A 19,907-nucleotide genomic window follows, 5' to 3' on the forward strand; every position below is an offset into this window, starting at 1 on the left:
CTGGGCGTTAAAATCTCCCAGTAATAACATCATGTTTCTACCTGGGACCTTGTCTGTTTACTCCTGTAACTGTAAGTAAAATTCATCTGAGTCACTAGTATCTCCGTCAGTTGGTTCTACAGGGGCGTATACTACTGTAACTGATACCCTGAACTTTCTAGTCATAAAATGAGCAATTAGTATTCTATTATTAATACCTTCCCAGCGTAAACAAGACTTAGCAGCTTCCTTATTCATCATGAGCCCTACTCCCTGTCTATGTACCCCATCCGTCCTGCCTGAGTAAACAAATTCTATATCACCTAATTTCATGCCTCCTACCCCTGGGATATGAGTTTCTGAAATTCCTAATAAATCCAGTTCGAATCGTCTGAATTCGTCAGTCAAAATGTCGATACGATAGTCATTTTTTAATGTCGTAACATTCCAAGTTCCAATTTTTATGTTCTTTTAATCATTGAAATTATTTTCGCCTCAGGAAAAGCAATTGTCATGGATATCAGTGCAGGACGGGGATCACATATCTTCTTAAGTCTACACCGTAATGCTTAAGCCGGCTTAGAACCGGACAGCAAGAAGTCCCTGGGACCCCCATGAATGGAGGCTTTGTGCAATCCTGGGCCCATCTTGGTCACAACATGGTTTTCAGCACTTGGCGATGCTCTTCTATCAATAAGAGTCGAAATCCTGCACAGACAGTCTCAAGCCTATTACCTCCGACTCATTATATATTCATGCCTACAAATATTATGCTACTGCGGGGAGGCAAACCATAATAGATAAATTAGCTAGGAAGAGGTTTTTCAGCCCAAAGACGCCCATCAAAACATACCAAGCCCATAAGAATTATCCATTAGTCAGAATCCCGCGCGAATGCTGTGTCGTTTACTAGGCTATAATTTCCTCGAGGGGCGCCACTCCTCAAGTGGGAATAGAGTTGACCGCAAGGTCCCCAGTCTTGCAGGAACCCCGAAAAGGTCGAGGCAGCCCTTTGCAGAGGCCGTTGTCCATAGATCTGGATATTACGCCCTGCCACAGGTGTCCTCCTATAGAGGATCTTCCTGCGATGGATTTAATTACCATTTTCACAATGACAACCCCAGGATAAGTCCCTTAGGGATTCTAGCTGGGTACCTTGCATTGGCATGCGACACGCAGTTTTCTATAGTTAGTAAGCATATGAGATTGTTAATTCAGGTTCGTTGTTTCAGCTATAAGGATTATGTAGATAACCCATTACATATTATTCTGAAGTTGTTTATGCCTTGTCTACCAGACGATCGTTATTGGTAAGCGAATATAAGCAGAAGTATTTTCGTTAGTTTTTCGGGTGTGCGTGCAACGCAATCCTCATTCAACTGAACCCCGCTTTACTCAACCCTCTCTCTTTAACTCGACCCTGTTTAACTCAACCCCCAGTCCCATTTTTCTCAAATCCCATGCAACTCAGCCTCCGTTTAACTCAAGCCATTTAACAGAACCCCTGTTCTATTCAATCCTCCGCTTCCCTTGACTCGACTCCTGTTTACCTCAACCCCATTGAATCCAAAGCGATATAACTCAACCACCGCTTAACCCCGTTTACCTCAACCTCCCTGTAACTCAGCCGCCGTTCCATTCAATTCCTACTCAACCTCGGTTCAATACAACCCTCATTTCATTCAACCCTCACACAACTCAACCCCCGTTTTACCCGACCCTAATTGACTCAACCCCCATTCAACCCCATTCCTGTTGATATTCAAGGGTGTTCGGGTCCTGGGCACGGATATTTTTGCGAATTTAAAGTGTATAAAGCACAAGGATAGATTGTTGTTTTTTAGAGGGAGGAGGAGGAGGAATAGTTTTGCATCAAAGCAGCATAAAAAATGCTTACATGAGACTTAAGCAGTGAATAAAGATCGTTTCATTTTGAGTCAACTTTTATTGTTTCTGACAAAACGAGCTGAAATACATTTTATAGGTACATTATTGATTTAAAGAAGGTTGAGCTGAATGGAATTGATTTTAATGGGGGCTGAGTCAAATAGGGTTTGGCTAAGCGGGGATTGGGTTGCATAAGGGTTCTGCTGATGAATGATGAGGTTAGTTGTATGAGGATCAAATTGTATAGGAGTGAAGTTGAATGGAGGTTGAGTTTATCGGGGTTAAGGTTCCCAAGTGTTGAATTGAATGAGGTTGAGTTAAATTAGAGTTGATTTAAACTAGGGTTGAGTTGTACGATGTTTCAGATAAATGGATTCTGTTGCACGAGAGTCCGTTAAACGAGTGCTCAGTTGCACGGGAGCCAATTTTTCGTAGTACAGCAGTTTGTGAAAGATTTCAATTTCGGAAATTGTTACTAGTTTCTTGTAGAAATGAGTAATTTCACTTTCTTGGAACGTCAAGGAAACGGACGCTTATGACACGAGTAGTAAAAAGGCAAAAAAAAATCCTAATAGCGGGAAAATAAAAGGTCAAATAGAAACCGTTTATCAATCTGTTCTTTCCGACTTAAGTATGTTTGTTTAAACGTTCAGCCTACTGTTTTGCTTGTCTTTTAAGGCTCGGATCATAAGTCCTACATGTTCGTTCCTGCCCAGTCTTTAAGTCAAGGTTCTCAGTTTTCTTCAAACTAATATATAACGGTCATGTCATTTTTCGATGAAAATCAGCCTAGATTTCTATCATAACTGAATCTGTTGAGCTCATTCTTAAAATATTTCGTAAAGACAAATCATTACTTTAAGGAAATGACAGAAAGGTAATGCAGACAAATCCTTCCAAAGAGGAAATTTGGAGGACCTCACTGGCCAGCAAAAGAGAAAAAAGTTTCAACAAATCTGTGCGAAATTCTAATCTTTTGAACGACAGCTGGAAAAGCTGCTGTGTTTTCGCGGTCATATACTTGTACCATGAGACTTTTGTGGGACCTAGTGGCTTTTGGAAAATGCTAACGAATCCAAAACGCCATCTATGGATTTTCCACGGAAAATTTTTGACTTTTAATGGGTTTTAAAAAGGAGCTAGTGGAACCGCTGAGTTGTAGCATGAAGCTGTCTATTCCCCTATAATCCACCTTTATTGGCTTGACAACTTTGATGCTGTACACCCCGGCCCAATGGTTTTGCCTCGGTACCCTGTGTGTATCCTTGAAATTGGATCTCTTTATGATTGTCTTGCGTCATTGAAGGCACTAAGGGAATCTGTAACCCCTTGAAGTTTGCTACTTGTCTTAACCAAAAATGCCAATTTTGATTGGTTTCTCCGCAGTAATTACAATTTTTAAATCTTAATACAGAAATTTGGTATTGCTAAGGATAGAATTAATGAGTTTATTCGAAAAAAATCAACATTAAAGAGCAGGATGTGTTTTTTTATAATGAATAAACCTAATAGGACTTAAAGTGAGGAAAACCAAAATGATCTTATAAATGACCTAGACATGCATTAATTTAAAAACATTAATTTTTAAAACAACAGAGAAGTTTTTGGTTGTAGGGTGAATAAGATACGTCTGTTTTCAAGGGGGTCAAAAGAAATGGGGGGGGGAGGTAGGATGGCTTCGGATGCTTTTTTGTTGGAAAATATGCGCTCCTTTTATATGATTTTTATTTTTGCTCTGCGGATAAAGCTAAGAAAGATTGTGTGTGTCAAGAAATTTATTTGTAAAATTGCATTAGCCTACTACTACTAGTAACTAATACTAACAACTCACCGCAGCACCAAACCGCCTGAGGCCAACACACCTATGCACGCTCCTACTCCATCTCAGTCTATTAAAAGCCTCCCTTTTTACACCTTCCCAGGAAGTTTCCATTTTCTTTAAATCTTTTCCTATGACATCCTCCCAACCCAACCGAGGACGACCTGCTTTTTGTTTACCCCTAGACGATTGGACGAAAAGGACATTCTGTGGCAATCTGTCATTCTTTACCGCAGAACGTGCCCTATCCATCTCAACTTTTCATTCATTACAGTCCTAGAAAGTGGGATTGAACCATACTTTTTGTACCGCCTGCTGTTTCAGATACGGTCAGTCAGTCGGGTACCCAAAACTGTCCGTAGGCAATTTCTCTGTAAAACATCTAGCAAAGCTTCCTTCGTTTTTCGGAGCGTCCATGCTTCAGAAAAATACTTGACCACTGTCATCACTGTAGCTTCCAATATTACTAATCTTGGTTCGCAGACTTGTCTTCCTATTCTTCCAAACTTTTTTCAACTGTGGAAAAACACCGTGGGCCTTGGCTATTCTACTTTTAAAATCTTCATTACACCCACTGTCTTCGCGAATAATGCTACCTAGGTAAGTGAAGCTGTCCCCTTGATTGATCTTTTCCTTACCCAACATCATCTTTTCATCTTCACTTATTCCTAGCCTTAGCGACTTAGTCTTCTTAACATTAATTTAAAACCTATTCTAGTACTCTGAACTCACAAAACCTCTAAAAGTTCTTTCTTTTTGCTATCACTTTCATCTACGATGCATATATCCCCATACTTCCCCATTTAATTGCGTGTTCTCCCATTGCCTTCACTGTGCTCTTTAAGACAAAATCCATCAAAATGATCCATATAATTGGAAATAGAAGGCAACCCTGCTTAACTCCTGATTTAATAGGAAATCAGCTACTAACCTCATTTCTTACCTTAACCGCAGCAGTATTATTTTCCTACATAGCACTAATCACTTTAATGTATTTGTCTGGTATACCATACAAGGATAAGACCCGCGCTAAAGCCCTTCTATCAGCTGAATCAGACGCTTGCTCTTAATCTATAAAACTGAGGACTAAAAATGTTTGATGACTCTGGTGCTTCTCAATTATTAATCTAAGAGTAAAAATCTGGTCGACACATCCTCTACCCTTCCTAAAACGGCACTGTTCTTCTCTCAAAACTTTGTCTACAATATCTTTAAGTCCAAAAAATATCATCATACTAAGTAATTTTCATTTAAAGGTGATTCACAACTGGTGTTTGTTATGTAGTTTTAACTTAATAATAAAAGTTTATTGCAAAAACAAATTTTCGTGGGTTTTGAAAAGAAACTTAAAACTCCCCAAGAATGGCGGTGGGTCAGAAAGAAAAGTGCACCTAAAACCCTAAACTCAAGACTTGCAGTTCCCACCTTGAACAGCTAGGAAAAGCACTTTTGCATGGGTAGTAGCGATATGTCTCCTTTTTGTGTTTTTTCTCCCAGGGATAATCTTAATGAACTAGTGGTTTTAGAATATTGATAGAGAGCTCATTTGAACGGAAGTCACAATATCTAGTACCCTTTTAAGCACTAAAAGAGATCGCGCCTCACCAAAGTGTCACTTTCTGCCATTTTTTTCCACAAAACATCGGTTTTTGCCCAGAGAGGACCAAAATGCTGGAGAATACATTTTCTAAGATGACCGTTTAATTTCTCGTGACCTACAACCCTTCTTTCTGGAGACTTTCAGCCCCCCCCCTTCTTAAGAAATAAAGAAAATCACTTTTCTCTGGGTAGAAGTGCTGTATCTCTTTTTTCTATTTTTTTTTCTCCCATGGCTAGTGAGCTACCGCAAGATCGTAGAGCAATGTCTGGTGGCTCATCTTAAAGTTAAAACTGATAAATACGCGCTTTTCATAAATCTGTCTTGGTAACTTCATCGTAAAGTGCCATATGGCACTAAAAATGCCTCTTTTTGATGCCAAAACATGAGTAGGAAGGCTGGGTGGTATGGCAAGGGTACCATTGTAATCTCCATGGTCGAGAACCCATAACAGGAGATTTTCTCTTCTCCCTCTTGTATACTTCTCCCAGTCCCTTTAGTAAGTAAATATTAGATTAATACTAATTAATTAATATTTAGTAAATATCAAATTAAATGCGTTTCAGAAGAAAAGTGCCAAGTGAAACACAATTTAATTGATCTATTTTTATTTTGATGAAAATTATTAAATTTTTATCTCCAGCTTGTCAAAAATACAGGTGATAATATACACTTTGTACTCTTTAACTATTCGACAAAGTTGCACATACCTTGTGGGAAAGTATAGGGGAGGTAGGAAATAAGACCCATATTAAGTGCCTTATTTTGACATATACTCACGTTGAGCTCTTTAGTTTCACTGCCTAAAGGTAGACAAACGTCGTTTTATTAGGTTTAATATTTAAATTTTTGAATAATAAAAGAACTCAGAAAAAGCAAAAGCCAATTCGAAAAATAAACGTTTTCCCTATGGAGTCAAACAGTTCATGGCAACGAACTGTAAGTAATGAGCGACCCAGCTCAATAGTAACTTAAACTCTAAAAAACGGAATTTTGATACCAGTAGATACATCTAAAGAATTAGATTTTTTATGTTGATTTTTAGATATATAGGTTTCATCAAGTTTATTCTTATCCATCAAAAGTTACGAGCCTGAGAAAATTTGCCTTATTTTGGAAGAAAGGGGTATACACCCTCTAAAAGTCAAAGAATCTTAATGAAAATCACACCATCAGCTCCTATCTGCAAAAATGTATAATTTTGTATTTTTGCCAGAAGAAAAATCACGGATGCGTGTTTATTTATTTGTTGTTTTTTTGTAGGTTTTTCCCAGGGGTGATCGTATCGACGCAGTGATCCTAGAATAACGCAAGAGTGCTCATTCGAATGGAAATTAAAAGTTCTAGAGCCCTTTTTAAGTGACCAAAAATTGGAGGGCAGCTACGCCAACTCCCACGCTCATTTTTTCCCAAAGTCACCGGATCAAAATTTTGAGATCACACATTTGTTTAGTATAGTCGAAAAATCTAATAACTCTGCCTCTGAGAACGACTTAATCCCCCATAATCTGCAAGGAAAGGGCTACAAGTTGGGAATTTTTTCCATACTTTACCCATAGTATTTGTTATTGGAAAGTAAGATACCTTTTCATGGAAAATCTTTTCTAGTGGGGGTGAGGGGGTTATGTGGGAGGATCTTTCCCTGGAGGAAGAGAATTTCCATGAAGGGGGCGCTGGATTTTCCAGTATTATTTAAGAAACAGTCAGAAATTAAATAAAAAAAAACAAGTTTTTTCAACTGAAAGTAAGGAGCAGCATTAAAACTTTAAACGATCAGAAATTATTACGTACAGGAGGGACTTTGTCCCCTCCTCAATACCTCGTTCTTTACGCTAAAGTATATTTAGTAATTTCCAAAGAACTATTTATTCTAATTAAACGGCCTTTGTGATTCTGGGGTCATTCTTAAAGAATTGGAACAAAATTCGAACTTTACCGTAAAGAGCGAGGTATTGACGATGGGACGAACCTCCTCATTTACGTAATAAAATTATGCGAGTATACAAGTTCGAAACGTAAGTTAATTCGTAAGTCACGGATATTTATTATTAATAAAAACGTTCGTTAATAAAATTAAATAAGTTTTATGCCCTTTTTAAGTAACCGAAAAAATTGGAGGGCAACTAGGCCCCTTCCCCCGCCCCTTTTTTCTCAAAATCTTCTGATCAAAATTTTGAGAAAGCCATTTAGCCAAAAAAGTAAAATTAATATGTAAATTTAGTTTTAATTATTCATGTATGGTGAGCGAAAATCAAAACCTGCATTAATTCAAAAATATTAAGAAATTAAATTAAAAAAACAAGTTTTTTTACTGAAAGTAAGGAGTGACTTTAAAATTAAAACGAATATAAATTATTCCGTATATGAAAGGGGCTGTCCCCTCCTCAACGCCCCGCCCTTTACGCTAAAGTTTTTATTGTTATAGGAAGTAGAGTTGTGAGAAAGAGTCAAACTTTAGCGTGAAGAGCGAGGTGCTGAGGCTGGGACAGCCCCTTTCATATACGGAATAATTTCTGTTCGTTTCAAGTTTTAATATCGTTCCTTACTTCCAGATATAAAAAACTTGTTCTTTTTATTTAATCAAAGAGCAGAGTCGAAATTGTAAAGGGGCAAAATTACCGCTTCGCAGATTATGCAAGACATTTCTAAAAAAAAAAAAAAACTAGCCCGTGATTTCTTATTATATTTTAGGTAATATAAGCGAACCATAATAAACCATATGCTGTAAACTGAGATTGCTTAAGTTTATCTGAGAATTATAATTATATGTCCAAAAGTTATCGACATCATGGCCGGTGAAAGATTGGGGCCGTTTTTTCACTCATCAATGTGCTAAGATATTACATCTTTTGTAGGAAAACGCTTAAAAGTGAAATCTTTGAAATAAGATCTTACATCATTTGTCGTTTTTATGCAAACGTCGTTCATCATTCTGTTCTGTTCAGCGGTCTGAGAACAATGATGAGCATATCATCAAAGTTCTCTCATCATTGTTCTATACGGCACAAAAATGGCGTCCTTCACACTTTTTGCTAATATCAGTGAGCTATAAGATCTTAGAACAATGATGAGTTAAAACGCTAATCTTTGCAGAAAGATGTAAGATCTTAGTGCTAAAAACGGGCCTATTCTTGAAAGCATTATCATTTTCTGAAGGCTACTCATGGAATTTTGCACTCCCGAGAGATATCGTGTTTTTGGCTCAGGTTTGTCATTGCTTCAAATACGTGTTAGTGAAATGCTGATTTTTAGAATTCTACAAACATTGGAAAATATTTTGATTCAGTTTGTTTTAGCTTAGCTGGTTTTTTATATATGCCTTCCATATTCTGCGAGGTAATAATTTTTGTTCGTTTTAAGTTTCAGCTTTGCTTTTTACTTCTGTTAGAAAAACTGTGATTTTAAGTTTATACCATACGAAATGGATTACTTACCACCGTTTGCCTTCGGTGCTTTGATAAAAGTCGACTTTTTTCGTCTTTTTATTAGGGTCAATAAGAGAAAATCCCTTTTCCCTGCGCAAGCCTTTGTTTCAACCATTTCTATTTTTTCTAGTACATTGTTGAAAGACATGGTAAGACTCTTCTGCCTCAGTATTTGGCCATGTATAGACTTACTGTTGACAATGCTGAATCGTATTTTGTTGTGATGAGGAACATTTTTAGCAATCATCTACCGCTACACAGGTGATCTTTTCTATAGTTTATTTTTTTTTAGCTTTTCCTTTGGTACATCTAATCCTTTTTTTCTAGGTTTAAAGTGTCAACTGTGCATTTGAGTTTAGGATTACTGTTTCAGAAGCGAAAAAGGCTGAACGTCATCAATTACTACACAAAGCTTTATTTTTCACTCACCATGCATTTTAGCCTTTTGATATACTTTGTCATATGTAAATTTGTTCTGGATCTTACAGCGTTTATATTAGATATTTTCTCTTTTTATAATTTTTTTTTTTAAGTACAGCCCGATCGTAGTAATATCACCTATTGTGATAGAACAGTTTGATATTCCTCCAACATGTACTAATAGAAAAAATAAGCTACAGTGATTCCTCGCATGTTCGTGGACCTTAGGCTAATGTGCTACATCAAACTGTGCCCCAAATGAAGTTGGAGAAAGGAATCAGTCTCTCCTCTCCCCCTTCTAGAATGCAAAAAATATACAAACAAAACTGAGTTTTGTAATATTTGGAAAAAAAAATATTTCCCAAGAAGTTTTCCTGCAAGTACGGTTCTTACAGACCTTACGAAAAAAATAGATTGTATGTAAAATATACATCTCCCCCCCCCCTAAGTTTTGATGCACCCCAATTGTTGTAATCCTAGGTAGCCAACCAGCTCGCCTTTGTCGTAGGGTCTGCCTATTCTTTCCTCCTTTTTTCAAAATTAAAAGGTCATCAACAGTTCTCAAGCAATTCTGAACCAGTGAAAAATTTTTTCTCATGCTAAACACACAAAAAAGAAACTTTTTACATGCGATAAACCTTAACTAGTTGGTTACCGCTATAACGGGTGTACCATATGGCACCAGAGTAACTTAAGATACCACTGGCAACCAGGGCTTTCACTTCTACTGTTTTTTCAGGAGATGTACCAAAATCACAATCCATTTTCAGACAAAAAAAAATATACTGAAACTACTGATAATCTACCGAAAACTCTGAATCCCAAGAAAATGCCACTTTGTGGCTCTTCTTCGTTTTTCAGATGGCAGCTGTGTCTTCACAGCTGCCAGCAAGCAAAGCTCGGGGTGTTTTTTCACAGTTAAAAAAAGTTTGGAAGAATAGGAAGATAAGTCTGCAAACCAAGAATAAAATATTATAAGCTACAGTGATGACATTGGTCAAATATGGCTCTGAGGCATGGGCGCTCCGAAAAGTGGATGAAGATTTGCTAGATGTTTTCAAGAGAAATTGCCGAAGGAATTTTATGGGTTCTCTGCTTACTGACCGTATTTCAAATAATGGGCTATACGAAAAATGTGGTTTGAATACCGCTCTCTAGGGCTATAATGAAAGAAAGGTTGAGGTGGCTAGGGCACGTTGTTTGGATGAAGGATGACAAATTGCCGAAGATTGTTCTTTTCAGCCAACCGTCTAGGGCTAAACGGAAAGCAGGTCGGCCTCGTCTGGGGCGGGAGGACGTCATAAAGAAAGATTTAAAGGAAATGGGAACTTCGTGGGCGGCTGTAAAAAGGGGGGCTTTGAATAGATTGGGATAGAGGAGGAGCGTGCGTAGCTGTTTTGGCCTCAGGTGGCTTGGTGCTACGGTGAGTTGTAGTTAGTTATTTGTTAGTAGTAGTAGTAGCTGTGTATGATCTTACAGATTTTTTTCTTGAGCAAAAGAACACAGTTGCAAATAGCGCAATTTGTATTTTTTTGTTCGTGTCTGAAAATTGCCCACTCTAATGTGGTTGCTTTGATTTTCAGCTTTTGACCTTTTAAGCAGCTTCGAGGTCTGTAATTGTTTCAAATAATAAACTGACCACTGGTGTCCATATGGCCCAAGAAAATGGGTGCTAGTACCACCTGGGTTCAATCGATTCATTAGATTCAAAATTACCATAAATTGAAAGAAATACGACGAAAATTTTAATTTTGAATTCCTTTGAAAGCAGTGGATGGCTAAAAGCAAATCTTTTGCCCCGGCTTTGTGTGTTCAGAAAGGTTTTGTCAACTATAAACAGAGCTATATTAACACACATAGCAATCCTGTAATTTTTTTATCCCGGTTTTTGCAGTTCCTTCCAGGGGCAAAATTTTCAGATGAGTGGCTTTTGGCTACCTTGGAAAGTAGTTTAGTTAAGTCTATGAAATTGACCATATCTTTGTGTAATAAAACCATTAGAAATAAATCTGTTTAGATTACTCAAACTTTTCCACAAAAGTCCATCTTAACAGATCAATGGTTGAAGTTCTTAGCAAACTTATTCATAGCAGATTTTTGTTCCCTTAGCAAAAGCACGTAAGGATAAAATGGTGAATATGTCGAATTTCTGACTAACTCACTAGCTGAAAGATAAACATGCTAAAACATCAAGATTTTGTTTGTCGTTCAAACGTTTTTCAATATAATAATGGCTATTGTTGCACTTGTGTACGAAACATTCCCCCTCCTCCTCAAGGCGTGCACGTAGCCTTAAGGTATTGGACCTTTTTGGAAGAATAGGGAATGTTCTTTGTAGTTTTGACCTCCCCTGAATTTTAATGACACTTTACCCCTTCACTCCTCCCCCACCAAATCCTACCCTTAGTCGTTGGTATGCGACTCTACAATACTGTAAGTAAACGAAGTCTTAAATGAATAAGCTGATTTCAATGAAGCTTTCAATTGATATCATTTTACATTGACTTACTATATATTTAGGGATGGAATAAGTCAATCCGCCGCCGTAGGTTCTTGGTAACTGCGAGCCGTTATACAAAAGTTTCTTATAGTTTCAAATGTAATGACTGTCTTATAATTCTCACTTGGGATCTTTTTGGCTCTCTTCGGGACAAAATTGTGGTTTTGGCGCTAAATGGACTTACTATATATTTAGGGATGGAATAAGTAAATCTGCAGTCGTGGGTCTTTGGAAACTGGAAGCTGTTACACAAAAGTATTTTATAATTTCAAATGTAATGACAGTCTTATAATTCTCACTTGGGATCTTTTTGGCTTTGTTCGAACCAAAATTGTGGTTTTGGCGCATAACATGGCAGGAAGTAGCTCCTTGCTGTGGCCTGATCACTTTTGTTACGAACGACTTACGTTCGGATGATCTCTTTCCTAGTATTCGAAGGTTCCTGGCTCTATACAATTACCTCTGGGGAGAAAAAATATCTAACGAAAAGTAAAAAAAAAAACTTTCGCCGTCCACCGGAAAAATACAGAGTATTGCAAAATTTAGATAGAGGGCTGAATTCTCTATCTGCAGGTTTTCGAATATTACAAATTGGATGATAATTTTCATTGACGACGAACCATTTTCAAGTTTTACATATTGAAATTAACATTACATCTTTATTCTATTGGTGTTTGCACCGTTTTTAAAGCTCTAGTTCTAGACTTTCGGTCCGTATTGAAAAGAGTCATTTTTCTTAGTGCTAATGATTGTGAATGCTTTGGAAAGGAAAATAGGCTATTAGCAAAATGGAAGTCAGTCATTTTATTTAAGAAGGTTTTTTGTACCATGAGAGTTCGCTGGAAAAGCTTTAGCCACTCTAAGAGCCCGAAGCCTCCTCACACCCAGTTGACGTGTCCCTAATTTCTTTTTAATTCCATAATTATTTTGTCTTTTTTTTGTTAGTCCTGATGGATATCTCAAAATTATGCTTTTTCATTTAAACTGAGAAAATTGCTTTGTGTTTGCATAATGACTGAATCGCTAAAGGCTCATTCAAAATGAGAATTTTTCTAATACCGAGGTTTGACTAGTGATAATTTGAGCCAATCAGATCTTTCGTAGAATTTTGTGATTGGCTGAAAAATTCTATGAAAAATTCAGATTGGCTTGAATTAATACTAGGTAAATCTCGATATTAACAAAATATCTTAGTGAATAGGGGATAACCTTCTCTGATTGTCTTTCTCTCCAAGACCAGCTCTAGTTTCAAGTTTTTTTTTGTGATAGTCTTTGATTTTGATTTATTTTAATTCTACAGAAAATATGACCTAAAGGGCTCTACTGTTGACCGTGAAGCTTCAGAGAAAGAGAAAGAAAAAGATCTGCCAACATTAAAGGATAACGATTTAGTGAAAGATGGAACCAAAGTGATAATTGGTGAAGAAGCTAAGGAGAAACTTGTGGATACTTTGACTGCCGATGTAGATGTAATCCTTCCTTGTTTTATATATTAATTAATAACTTTTCTTGCTTTCTTTAAGTATCGATGAACTGAATTCGTACTCTTTAATTCTGAGTTTATACACTTTTTTCCCAAAAGTAAAAAACAGGTTTATAAGAAAAAAAATAACAAAATAAAAGCTTAATATTTACTCTACAAATGAAATCAGGTTTACCTTTCTAGTATTAAAAAACCGGATAACTGCTAAAAAATGAAATTGGTTTTCCTGGACCCTTTTTTTTTCCTAAAACACTGGATAACTGCTTAGAAATGAGATTAGTTTTTAAGAAACTTTTTTTCTGAAAAACCTGATAGCTGCTCACAGGTTTTTCAGAAACTTTTTTTGAAGAAAAAAGCCGGATAGCTGTTTAGAAATGGGGTTATTTTTTCCGAAACTGTTATTTCCTAAAAGTCGGATAGCTTGTAAATAAGATTAGTTTTTCTGAATCTTTTATTTATTTTTTTCCTAAACCGATATTAACTCACAATTGAATTTTTTTTTTCATGTATGTGTTTTTCGATGGCTCAAAACATTTAAGTGCTCAAAAAGAGATGTTACAAACTTTAATTTTTTACAAAAAACATTTAGCACTTTTTGTGCTAAAATGCAGCTCTCTGAACCCTTGGTAACCGCTTTTCTAAAAGTTATTTTTATAAATAAAATAGATACTAAAATTAAATAACAATAAGTCCTCCATATTTACTATGTATATAAACAAACTTTTTCTTTCTTTAAGAACTAAATTCTGCTATTATATCAGGTCAAGTTTACCTGGTTTTGATCAATAAATTTCGATCATTTAGGGAATTTTTGTAACGTTTGATATGTTTCATTCAAAAAAGTAATCAATTTTTGTTGTTTTTTTTTCTTTTTTCGTCTGAAAAGTAAAAAAAAAATATAAAAACTTCAAAAGTAATTGCAAAAGAAAAAAACGGGCGCAAGAAAAGAATCTAGTCATACTGTTCAATTTAGTGTGCAAAATCGCATTTGGAATCTTCCCCAAAAACAAAAAGTTAAATGTTTCACTTCAAAGCATGAATAAGGTGAATTGTTAGAAATAAGAAACCTCAGTTATTTCGAGATTCTTTTTTTTTTCTGAAGAACTAAAATGTTTTATTCTGATAATAACTTTTGCGTTGAGATCAACAATACAAATTGGGGTTTTTCTATAATGGTCTCCTTCTGGTGATTTATATTTTCTGTCTGGAACATAAGAAATCAAAGAACATCACGCCAATCGAATTTTTGGAATTTAACAGACACAAATGTGCTAGGAATTTTTCATAAACAATTAATTTGTTCTTTTTTTTTCAAAACACCCAACCACGACAAACGATCATTGCACAAATACTGTGAGCACGAAAACTTTGGGGGGTGGGGGGAAATTTGCAGTTTTTCAATTTTTTGAATGAGAATCCCAAAAAACGTATTTTTATTTAAAAAAAATACCCGAAAACACGACATGTTTCAAAATCTGGGGGTGGGGAATATGGAAATGAAAAATTATGATCAAGCACAAATACTGATCAAAGACTACGGGTTTTTTCTTTACATATAATTTTATTTTAAACAGTTTATCTTGTTTCATTAGTCTAAGGCTCCATATATGACTTATTTATTCACCCTTTTGAAACACTGCTGCTTCGGCAAACTAAACAGATTGTTTTTGCTTCAAACATTGTTAGTTGACGTTTGAACGTTTTATTTAGCTATCAAATTTTTGTATTCCGTATGAAATGGAATTTACAGAAAAAGTGACAAGAATTCTCCTTTTCAAATGGTAAAACTAAATTACAAATGAAAAACCCATCTATTATGTTTTTTTACTTCCTGTAAACGTAAATGATATTTAACTATTATTTTTTTGTCGGTATGTTACGGCAAATAAAAAGCACACTGATCAAAATACATGTCGTTTCAGTAAAGCGTAAATGACACTCTAGCCCTTAGAGGTTTGAGGGGGCCGTTAGCTTTATTCCTCTTTGTGTTAATTCCGCTCCTCTATGTTTGATTTGAATACTCATTTGAATTTCTATTATTTTTATGCGTCAGTTATTAGTTTATATAAATGTCGCTTGGTTTTAAGTTCGGCTTGATTCTCAATTTTAATTTCTGTCGTGTTATGTTCATTTATTCATTCTCTGTAATGTCTGTTTTTTTTTTTTTTTTTTTTTTTTTTTTTTAACACATTAGATGACCTTATCTCTTACTTGTTTTGGTTTTAAAAGAAAAAAAAAGAAGAAAAAACGACTTGAAAATTAAAATACTTTCGTGAACCGAGACGAATCGAAATACCACAAAGCTTTCTCAAATTTTACCAGTTGATTTGGTTGTGTTGCCATGAAAGAAAGTCCAAGAAAGAATTTCCCTAAAAATTCGGTTTAATTGTTCAAGTTCAAGTTCTTTTAATTTTCATGCTAATTTCACTGCATGACAAATTAACAATAGTATACATAATACAACGAAAAAGATAAATATTTACAGAAGGTGCCTACAAAGTGCATTGTTACATTGAAGTAACATATTTATTCGACTTGCATACAATGTTTTTTTTTCCATTTTTCGATAGGTTTGTGCTGTAAAATTTAAACTGTTGTTTTGGATTACTTGAAATGTGATATTTCAAAAGTATTTGCCAAGGTGAAAATATCCTATGTAATCTAACTAGACAGCTGAAAAAGAGTACACAGATTTTCCTTTTAAATCTTTTCAAGAATCAGGCTGTTACCTCTTCATCGTCAAATTCGAAGTATTGTTTAGCCTGGCACCAATTGTGCACTTTGTTATCTCCTCCTTAGTTTCTTCTTATTTGATATGTATGATAAATTCAACAATTTTCTTAAGGGGGGAGTTTTCTATTGATGTTTTTTTTTCAGTTTTTGATGAACTTACAACTGATGGACTATTCTTTACTACTTGGAGTCCATGACTGTGAACGATATGCGAATGATCTGCGTGAAGGATTAGTCACAGAAGACAGCCCTTTCACTGTAAGCCTTTTTTTTCTTATGTAATCGCATAAGCATTAAGAATGGAACCTAATAAAACAATAGTATTGCTAACAATTACTATAATTTTGTAGCAACTATTACCACATCATAAACTCAAAATTAAGGGCTTATATTATCGTAATTTTACCGGAGAAAATGAAATTTTCAAAGTTTTTTCGTGTTGTGTTTTCTTGTTTGTTGTTGTGTAGCAAGCGTATTGTTGTGTTTTTATTGTTGTTGTGCTGTCTACGAAGAAAAAAAGGCTGTAAAGATTATATTGCATTGCTAAATAAGATAAGATAAGATTCATTTCTGAAAAATTTCTATCACAATCCCAGATGGGCCGAATCTGCACTTTCGAGTCAATAAACACACGGACAAACAAAGAGCAACAAAAAAATAAGGCAATATCTAATAGGGCTGGTGAGGGAAAAAGAAATTTCCTAAATGTCAAAACGGTTAAAAAAAAATATTTAAAGATGTCAAAAGCAATTCAAACTCATAGGATTAAAAGGGAATAAACCAAATAAAACTCAAAAACAAATGTAGTTTCGTAACTAAAAAATTCAAAACAAAATCAAAAAAGAGAAAGAGCGACAGGCTATATTAAGAAAGCTCAAAATTTCCAAAATAAACAATGAACAACTGGAGGGTAAAGTAAGAGTGAGGGCTAGAGGATTTACTTGTTTAACATATCAACTATGTACGGGACAAAAGGTATTTGCCCCGTGTATAGGGGATTTTTGTTGAAACTGAACGAGGCAGGCGAGGTCAGAGGTGGAAAATTGACAAGGGAAAAGGAAATTTCTTCGGGGGCTATGGAGGGCATTGTTAGCGAAACGCAAGGAAATTTTTATTATCATTTCCTTGAGGGTGACCAGATTTTCTCTCTGAAGAAGGAAGATATAAGGGACATCAGCCTTATTGAAGATGACTAATAGCACCTTTTCTGGACTGCCTAGTCTGTCCGACAATTCATCACAAATGCCAAGATGCCAAACAGAACAGACGTACTCTAGGATAAGGCATAAAAATGAGAGGACAAATCCTTACACAATGGAATATAGGACATCAGATTTTTTAAGGAACTTAAGGAGGGAAAATATGACATTTGTGGATTTTAATTGTCGTTAATATGGAAATCCTCTTTCAAATCACTGGAGATAGTAAAAACACAGTAATTTCATAGTATTAACTGGCATTTCTGGGGGTATTGGGCTAGTAAAAGAAGGGGAGTCTCAAGGAAATTAATGGTTGAATTTAAAGGGTCGACTATCAAATCGTTAGTAATCTGATATTTGTTCCAGGATATTTATTGGGCTACTTTTTAAATTCCTGAAACATGTTTGTAAGACATGGGGGAGTAACCCCTATAAAGTGACATAAATGCTCTGTCAATACCTTATCGAAGTTACTTATGGGGTTTAGCATAAACAAAGTCCAAAGTTGATGCCCTTCCAGTTTGATTTCCAAGTATCCAAGTGGAGTTATAGAAGTCACTGGTGTCTCAAGAAGAGCTGAATCATGGGCTTGGTGCAGGATGTGTGTCATTCAATTTTGCATTTTACTCTGGTTCCGTTTATTGTATATTCACTTCTCCTTGTCATGAGATTAGAAGTCTTTCCTGTATTTTTATCTAGTGTAACTTATTTTTTTGTGCTTTGTTAAAAAAAATTTTGCCATAGTTTATTCATGTAATTTTTCTTGTTATTGAATTGCAACATTTATTTTTCATCTGTAGGATGAAGATGATTCTTGTGGTTCTGGTGGAGAAACGGGTAAGGGTGGACTTGGTCCAACTCCGCCTGAATCGCCTGTTGCACCAAGAAGACGATACAAATCTGGACAGATCGACCCAGACTTCGATATTTATGCAATCTCTAGTCTCGACAGTAAGTTTTCTCTCATATTTACCATTATTTATAAAAAGTAACCATTATTTCAAGCTAAGCGTTCAGAGCGCACGAGGAAGATTTTATTTAGTAAAAAAAAATAATTGAAACCTTTCTTAGAGCGAAAGCTGACATGCTGCTAGCAGGCCTGTTGCAAGTGTAAAATCTTTAAACTTTATTAAGTTGTGTCATTTAAATTGTTGCACACTTGGTGATAGAAAAGTGTTCTCCCGGTTTTATTTTTATCTTCACCGATAAGCGGATATCATGAATCTCTTTTTCTGGTCTATCATGGGGCAAAAGAACCATTACAAAGAAACAATAATAATATTTACAAGTGATCTAGGCCGCTTGTACACCGTCCATACATTCTTTTCTTTTTTCTTACGGAATTATTTTGAGTAATTTATCTGTAGAAGATCACAACATAACCACATGTTGATTTGTTAAAGCCTGATGCGAAAAAACGGTAATTGTAATAAATGCGTTACAAAATCGTGCCGTTAGTCATAGAGTACTGCTATTACTAATAATAATAGCTCACTGCAGCACCAAGCCGCCTGAAATGCGCCTTGGCATCCTTTCAGATTCAATCTTATTGCTTCTTACCTCTTCCCACCTCATTCGGGGACAACTTGCTTTTCGTTTGGCCCTAGATGGATGGCCAATAAGGGCCATCTTTGGTAATCTGTCATCCTTCATTCGCAAAACTTGCACTAGCCATCTTAGACTTTCTTTCATTATAGCCCTAGAAAGTGGGATAGAACCACATCTTTCGTACAGCTTAATGTTTGAAATATGGTAAGTTAAATACCCAAAATTATCCGTAGACAATATCTCTGGAAAACAACTAACAAGTCTAAAGGCTGTTTTTAAAATCCTTATTGAAGCTTGAGATATTTATTAGGCCTTATGTTGTTTTCCTTTTCAGTCATTTAGAATCTCTGAACTTGAAATTGTTGGGTTTTGCCTAATTAAAGAGAACGCTTAACTTGAAAATGAAAAATAAATTTTGTTATGAAGCATATGGGACCTGACAAAGGCAACCATCGACGTTTCTAGCGAAATACCTAGAAACTTTTTTTGAAACAAATTTCATGGTGCTGGTATGCTAATTACTTCGTGTTCTAAATCTAAAATGAAAAAAATGTGATGAAGGAAAAACGAGGATGACTCCAGCTAGAGATAAAAAGAAGAATAGAATGCAAATATTTTGGTCAAAATTTCCGCTCAACAATCCTCAGTACGAAAAAGGAAGTAAAGAGTAAATGAAATTCAGGTAAAAGTCCTCAGGGCGTAGTAAAAACAAAACCAACCTTGAAAACAACTGCTAAACTAAAAGAGACTCTCTCCAAGCAGCGGTGAAGGGGTAACTGGATAAAAGCTCAGACATTGAATGGCTATTCTGAGATGGGAAATCATTTTATATAAAGCTTTTTGAAACGCTAATATCTTGCCAGGTTGGATATTTATCAGAAATCGGTTGTGAAATACGGGTTTTTAAAGAAAATTTATATGAAGGTTGGAATATTAAGTTCAATTAATATTTTCATTTTATTATGCTTCATAATCTGTGGATTGTTTTGGCAGTTAAACACTCATTGCTTATTTTCAACATATAATTTAGATTCCATAAACTTAATAGCATAGAATACCTATGCTATTCTATGTAACAGTAATATCTGATGTGAAAAGTTTTTCAAACATAAACGGTGAATGTCTGATATTAATATCGTATAATATCAATGTACAAAATTGTTTCCCTTTTGTCTTTTTTTTTAATATCCGTCTTACATAAAAAAAAAATCATACAGGAGACATATGCTTAAAAAACATGTAATTGAACAGATCCTTGTGAATGAGAGATCTAGATAATTGCTGTAATGCATAAATTTGGAGCTACAGTGAAAAATT

The 19,907-nt window shown here is 35.5% G+C and overlaps 1 protein-coding gene across 1 annotated transcript in view; it reads left to right on the top strand.

The window, feature by feature from the left end:
• PIP4K (phosphatidylinositol 5-phosphate 4-kinase) overlaps positions 1 to 19,907 on the top strand; it is a 120,981-nt gene that overhangs the window by 96,324 nt on the left and 4,750 nt on the right. Inside the window, exons 5-8 of the mRNA XM_089093428.1 lie at positions 8,838 to 8,968; positions 12,928 to 13,096; positions 15,988 to 16,101; positions 17,843 to 17,993. Of these exons, the coding sequence (XP_088949554.1) occupies positions 8,838 to 8,968; positions 12,928 to 13,096; positions 15,988 to 16,101; positions 17,843 to 17,993 (565 nt within the window). The remainder of the gene's footprint in view (positions 1 to 8,837; positions 8,969 to 12,927; positions 13,097 to 15,987; positions 16,102 to 17,842; positions 17,994 to 19,907) is intronic.

This window comes from Artemia sp. Qi Xiang Cuo, chromosome 8, assembly GCF_049724085.1.
Source record: "Artemia sp. Qi Xiang Cuo chromosome 8, ASM4972408v1, whole genome shotgun sequence".
In the NCBI taxonomy this organism is placed as follows: Eukaryota; Metazoa; Arthropoda; class Branchiopoda; order Anostraca; family Artemiidae; genus Artemia; species Artemia sp. Qi Xiang Cuo.